Consider the following 7,335-nt stretch of genomic DNA (forward strand, 5'->3'; position numbering starts at 1 on the left):
GGTGTGGGTGTGGGTGTGGGTGTGGGTGTGGGTGTGGGTTTGTTTCTGGTGACATTTGGGGGCAATTTTAAGACAAAAATCCTACATTTGGGGACAAAAGTCGAGTCCCCATTTGTTTAAATGCCATTGGTGGGTTGGGGGTTGGGTTTAGGACCAAGGTGTGAATTGAGTTTAGGTTAGTTTTAGGGTCAGGTAGGTACCTGTGAGGTTAGCCTTAGGGTTGGTGGTCAGGGTTAGGCTGTAGAAATGTAATGGAAGTCAATGGAATGTCCCCAAATGGATAGCTGGGCGAACCTGTGTGTGTGTGTGTGTGTGTGTTTCTCACATTTACACAGAGAGGTATTTCATCTTCCCAGAGAAAGAACTCGTGATTCCTCGTAACTTTAAGTTTTGAGAAGTGTAGAGACCATAGTTCTCTTACACGCCTCTGAATGTCACAGGAAATCATCCCTGCTTATGGAAATCAGACTGTACCATGTGTAACAATTGATCTTTTCATTTTGTTCCAAATACCTTCCACACTAAAGAAACTAGCATTAATTCTCTAATTTGTCCCCTTTTCTATTGTTGAGTCACTGTGTTGAATCCTGTCTGTGTATTTTTATTTTCGTATTTGCTTACTTTTATTCTTATGGTGTGCTGTAAACCAAACATTTCCCCCTGACAGTTATTAAAGTATATTTGAGTTGAATTTAACGTAGACAGTGGAGCAATCTGCTTCCAATTCACAGTTCATCATTCGATAGGGGACCAATAAACAAGCAGGCGTGTGGCTGGGAACTCTAGATATCCATGTTTTATCATGGCCATGACTGACCCAAGGACATTAAACTATTCAAATGGTAGCAGCAACGCAATATCCTCTTACTGCTGTTCATTTGGACATTTGGTACAGATTGTGTATTTGTAAACAACAGATGTCAGGTTTGGTTTGTCCATCATGATTCTCTGTGAGCTGCATAGGTTCTAAACCAAAACCTGTGTACAGGTTAGTCCCCAGATGCTGTCTCCATAAACCAGAGGCAATTTCTGTAACTCCACGGTCTCAGTCAGTCCACCTCCCTGTTTTAGGTCCTCGAAGTCTGATTCTTTCAATCAAAGTTTCCTTCTTGCTTCAAATCAAAAGAAAATACAAATGAATATTTGCTTTCAACAAAATGTACATACAATTGTTGAAATCACAACCTGTCCTTACCAGTACATGTTTTCTAACAATCCAAACAGGACGAAGATGTAAAAGTACACCGTGCAGCTCAGTAGAATAGTGGTTTTCTCACAGTAAGATGGAATCCTGAGTTTAAATCCTGGCCTATAAGAAATTTCTCTGGGTGTGAAGTTTTTTGCAGATTGACTTTAAGCGTGTGTGTCTGTGTGAATACACATGTTTTTGTTACCTGGTGGGGACAACGTTTGACCATTTTCCTTGGTACACACAATTGTGAGGACCCACTGGTCCCCATGGGTTTAAAGGCTGGTTTAGGGTGGAGGATTAAGATGTGAGTTAAGTTTAGGTTAGAGTTAGGGTTAGGTATGTACTGGGGAGGTTAGGTTTAGGATAAGGAATCAGGGTTAGGTTATAGAAATGCAATGCCCCCATGAGGTTTATGTGTGCGAGTGGTTTTGACCCTTTGTGTCACCATCATTACATCAGAGTTAATGTTTGGCTGTGGACTGTGCACAGACCTTGGTGATCTGAGTGGTGGTGGTGGTGCTGACGGTCTCAGAGGTGATTGTCTGGGCACTCAGCAGCATTCCTGGGTCCTTCTCTGGAAGGTTATCCACAGGCTGTTGGGGAGATAAATTAGCTTTTCAGCATTAAACAGGAACGTATCATTATCAACATGCATTCAGACTTGATTACAATTGGGACATCGGGTTGAGTTAAAGTTGTGTTTTGAATGTGAAGTTTTATTTGTTTTAAGTTTACAGAAAAGACTCTGATGTCCCACATCAGTAACCACATCAATGGCAATCAAGGGTTTCAAAAAGGGGTCCATTAAAGCAACATGTGCACCCGAAACCAATGAAAGATTTGGTAATCAGATCAGTAAACAACTACTTTCCTTGTGAGACAAAGATTATAGGAAGATTGTTCCTCTCTTTTATTAGAAGCAAGCTTTGAAGAGGTGCCAATGGTCTAATGAAATACAAGCATTTCTTTCTTTTCTCATGAAAAAAGAACTTTCCTAATTGGCCCTAATACCTCATACCTCTGAATTTATACAGTATAACCATAAACAACAGCCACTCAGAAAGTTTCATAAATAACAGGAAGTCTTCCATTTTTTAGGCCCTGTCACACTAAAACATTTTAGACAACTTGTGCCAAATTATGAAAATTTTAAAGACGTTGAAGATGGAATAAAAAAATCGACTGGAAGCCTCTTGTAGGTGTGTGCATACTGTAATGCCAACAAACTGATTAAATATATAACTTTTATTAGTAATTTAGACATTAAAAAGTTAATAAGTTAGCACAAGCTGTCTAAAACGTTTTAAGGGCTCGACACACGGGAGGCGACGTCGCTCGCTCTCCATTCATTTCCTATGGAGCCTGTGCGGTGAGGCGACAATCGCTTGCCTCCAGCTAAGCGACCGGCGAAAATAGTGCATGTGAAATTTCGCGCTCGTACACGTAGACGTGCACACGCGAGCTTGCGACGCGACATATGAAAGTTGAAAAATGTTCACCTTTTGTCGCTGTCGCTTAGCGTACAACCAATCAGCGAGGGTTTKATTGACTGACCAATGAGAGGAGAGTATGCTACACACTGCCGTTAGCTAACACTTTCACCAAGTGATTATTAAAAAGCTTTGTGGGAATTTATTGGCACCAGGGTGAAGTTTATGGTAAGTTTTTCCTCATAAAACTGTATCTTGATGTGTGTTTGTTTTTCAATATCATTAGCATCGCAAGATTTGTTTAGTTTACACGTCCGTAACGCACACCCGCCTTCAGAGTCAAGAACCAATCAAATTTCATGAAGACAAGCGACCTGAGAGCGCGATTCGCAACGCTGTGATCGCTATCGCGTCCCGTGTGTCGGGTAATCACCCCGGCTGCGATGACAGCCGCTAATCGCTGTAGTTTGTCGCTGCCCGTGTGTCGAGCCCTTTAATCMCTGTAGTTTGTCYCTGCCCGTGTGTCGAGCCCTTTAATCGCTGTAGTTTGTCGCTGCCCGTGTGTCGAGCCCTTTAGTGCGAAAGTACCTTTACACCACTCTGTTTTACACACTTATTTTAACAAACATCTAAAGATTTCAAAACACCAGCTTCAAACAATGTCTTAAGGCATGGGTCATTAAATTGTATCAAAAACTTGGGTTTTTAAGACATGACGTGGGTGAGACTACACCTGAAAATTGGACTTCTTTTTATTAAACAAATTGTTATAATTTACACATGACACACAATCTACACCATTCACCAATTAATGGATAAATGGATTGTACTAGGATAATGAAAACACTCCACAACACAATCTGTTCCCTCATTTACTCATTCACACACACATTCATTCAGCACTTTACTTTGTCTCTACAAAGCTAATACGTATAAATCATTCTATAGAGACTAATCAGTGCTTTGGATCACATTTGTCCACTAATGGGACATCAGAGACAGAGAGGGGCTCAGTCTTAGCCAGGGACACTTCAACACTTCAAGCAGTGGAATCAAATCACCAACTGTCTCATCGGAGGACGACTGCTCTAATCACTCAGCCACAGCTGAGAGAATGAAGTGCTCAACACAGCAGCGTGTCAGTATTCCAGCTTCACCTGTACTCCAATCACAGAGAACAAGAAGGACCTTTTAACCAGTGGCTGCCTTCTCAACATCAGATGACAAATAAAAAGTTGACATTCGTTTGATTTGATTTTTACTATAGCTTCATGATGTTGATGTTGGTGTAAATCCCATTTATTTATTTCAGGACAACGTGTGCTGTCTCTTGAAATAAATGACATGAAGTAAATAAAATATTTAGTTTAATCTGCACCACATCTGATTGAAATTTGGCTCTAAACCCACTGAACACAAATTATGTCGGAAGTTTAGGTGCATAAACTCATCCAATGCTGTGTTCGGTATTAACTCTTATTTAGGGCTGTGAAGTTAACCGAGTTAACTCATATTGATTAATTTTATAATCATGACAATAAAATTTATAATCACTATACTATGGCTGAATATTTAGGTTTGTACTGTATATTGCAATGCACTCAGTGCATGCCAGGTCATGTTTGTAAATGAGAAGTGGTTTTCAAACAGTTTACCTGGATAAATAAAGGTTAAATAAATAAAATAAAATAAAAAACTTCATATGTAACACATTATGTACAGTTTTTTTCTTTTTTTTTCTTATTTTATTTTATTTATTTATGTTTTCTTGACAACTGTGACCTTAGTATCTATCTTTCTTTCCTCATGTAGAACTCATTTGGAATGAAAATCCTTGAATTCTTGATTTAACCTCATTATTCTGCACAAAATTTAACTGACTCACATATGTTTGGAGCATTTTTAGGTCCTGTTTTATATTCAAAAAAATCATGTCTAATTATCACTTTTGTTTTCTAAATAAAAACATTAAATACTAATTTATAACTCAAGTAATTTATTTTATCAATATGCAATAGATATTCAGTTTAAGATTAATCGTGATTAATTCACAGCTACTTTGGGATTAATCAGATTAAAAATATTAATCATTTGACAGCATTAGTCTTATTATTACTGGAGTTTTTTTTTTGTGAGCTTGTATTTATTATTTGCACTTCAGACCTGTTGATATAACAGGTTATTTTCCCATTATGAGAGGAAACGTGTTACTGGTTCAGAAGGTGAGCTGTATTACTGTCCCTGACAAAACACCTTATGTTACATGTGGGCCCTTCTGCATTTCTACTGACTGTAATTAGACACACCTGTTAACAATTACTCATGCTCCTGTGTGGATTTAGTTGCTGTTTTCTATCACTAACATGTTTATTCTTCATTGTCTCTTTTAGAAAGTGTTCATTCCTAGTACTGGTTGTATTTTTGATCTAAGTCACTTTGGTCTTTGGCTTTGTAATCTGAATACATTTACTCGTGTGTCTCACCACCTGTACAGACTTTATGTAATGAACTCTTCAATATTGGGTCTTGTTTTGAGCTGCACATTAGAATTCATTGTTTACCTGGACATAATTACAAACAATCCTAAACTTCTTTAAAGGGGCAATATCTAAAAGCAACTTTTTTGAGTTTTATATCATATTATAATGTTATCCTCTCATCAAAAACATGTCAGAGTCTTGCTTTGACTCATTCATACATGTTTGAGAAATCCTGTAGTGTCCTGCGGCAGCCAGGCAGGGGAGCAATAACCACCGGTTGGTACTAGAACAACCTTTTGGAACCAGCTCCTCCTCAGTCTCCAAGCCCATCTTCCTCATCCCAGAGCACACTCACACCTGCCCCGTGCTGCAATGGGCGGGACAGAAGCAGAAGGAGGTTCTTAAAGTGAATCATACCCCCCTGTGAAAAGATAACTCCGCCCCAAAGCGAAATTTGAAAAATGCATAAAAGTGGGTAGGGGAGGGGGTGTGGGTGGGGGTTTAGAGAGCGGAGGTGTGGCCAGGACGAGAGAACGCGACAGCTAGCATTAGCATAATTGATGCTACTTGGAGAGTGACCACAGCGACGCAGATAGCTACATCTCTAAACGCTCTGAGGTGGAGGATTTTTCACCTCCCTCCTCACCAGAGACGGAGACGGAGAGAGAGAGAGAGAGAGAGAGACAGCAGCGCAGCAGTCAGCTCTCCCCACCCGAGGCTGAAGGTCAACAGACGATCATGCTAAGCTTGCTAACAGCTCCACCCTCTGACTGCTGCAGGGGCGTGTCTTAGAGAGAGGCTTTTATACCAGAACACAGCCGCTGTGACGAAACCGTGGAGAAGACACGTCACCGCAGAAAAAAACATCAAAATTAGCACAGAAACAGTACTATATAACATTTTAGACACATTCTAGACAATTTACCAGCTAAAAAAAGTTAATTTTGGGGTAAGTTACTCAAGAGACAAAGGCCAATTTCAAGGTGTTTGGAAGCAGAAGTGATGAGAAGTCAAGTTTATTTTCTATTTAAACACAAACAGCATTTTAATAACAACTGAAGGTGATATAGATACTTTATTATGGTATAGAATTTAAATATATGCCTGAGAAACACACAATATTGCCTTTTTAATTATAGGTGACCAGTCACCTCAGCATCATTAGCCGTGTTTCCATCCAATTTTAATTCGAACTTTGAGCGAATTTTTTAAATTCTGCGAAAACGAGAAAACAAAGAAATGTGAATCAGACGTGTTTCCATCAACTGGCTTGAAGTGAATCACTTATGTCAGATGCATGCGTGTAGTAAACAGGAAGTAAAAGTCACATCTCAGAACCATGGAGAGAAGTTATCAGGAACGTGTTGCTACTTTCAGGAAAGTTGTAATTATTCTGTCATATCAACTAATCCTGGTGATGTTACTGCTGTCTGGAGGCGTAGAGAAAGAAATGTAATTCTCTTCACGTTACTGGAATAACTGGGAACAAGCTGACAGCAGGAGGATGGTCCTGTTGCAGTCGCGGCTGCAGTCGCTCTGGTACCGGTACCGTTCAGACAGCGAGAACAGCTGATCATGTGAGGTAAATGTTCGCTACATCAGAACTGATTCGACAAATGTGTTTCCATCTCTCGTTTTGCACATTAACTCTTTTTCAAAAAAAAAAAAACCACTTCAAGTGAGCGTATCAACTTTTTTGCGAATTAGAGGAAGTTTTTTTCTAATCATGCCGTTTCCATTCACCTTTTCTGATGCAATACTTCAAAATGCTCATTAAAAAACGTTGATGGAAACACGGCTATAGACACCTCAGGTACCGGCATGTATACTTCCAGCCAAAACAGCTAATGGAAAAAATGTCCCTTGTTTTATTATCCTCAGACACTCTGAAGGAGAGTTTGGTCAGAAATAGTCTGAATATCAAACCTATTTCACTCTGGACTATGACCATGCTACTAGGGCTGTGTATTGGCAAGAATTTGGCGATACGATACATATCATGACAGAGGGGTCACGATACGATGTATCTCGATATATTGTGATACTATAAGCAAGGTGATATATTGCGATTTTTTTGTCCAAAAATTCTATTAAATAAAAACCTCTTACAGGAGAAAAAAATGAAAAACCAAAATTCATTGTCTCAGAAAATTCTAATATTACAGAGACATGCTTTTGATACATTTAGCTGTGTTCTGCTTTATTTGTTTCATATTTCATCCATGTTTTCAAT

General features: G+C 39.2%; 1 protein-coding gene across 3 annotated transcripts in view; it reads right to left on the reverse strand.

Annotated features, from left to right (window-relative positions):
• Positions 1-7,335, reverse strand: part of epb41a (erythrocyte membrane protein band 4.1a) — a gene marked incomplete in the record, with an annotated part of 93,837 nt that overhangs the window by 21,724 nt on the left and 64,778 nt on the right. Inside the window, 1 exon segment of one of the 3 annotated variants that reach the window (XM_014004847.1) lies at positions 1,684-1,785. Coding sequence (XP_013860301.1) covers positions 1,684-1,785 — 102 coding nt within the window. 3 annotated transcript variants of the gene reach the window in all.

Source organism: Austrofundulus limnaeus, unplaced genomic scaffold (assembly GCF_001266775.1).
Source record: "Austrofundulus limnaeus strain Quisiro unplaced genomic scaffold, Austrofundulus_limnaeus-1.0 Scaffold27, whole genome shotgun sequence".
In the NCBI taxonomy this organism is placed as follows: Eukaryota; Metazoa; Chordata; class Actinopteri; order Cyprinodontiformes; family Rivulidae; genus Austrofundulus; species Austrofundulus limnaeus.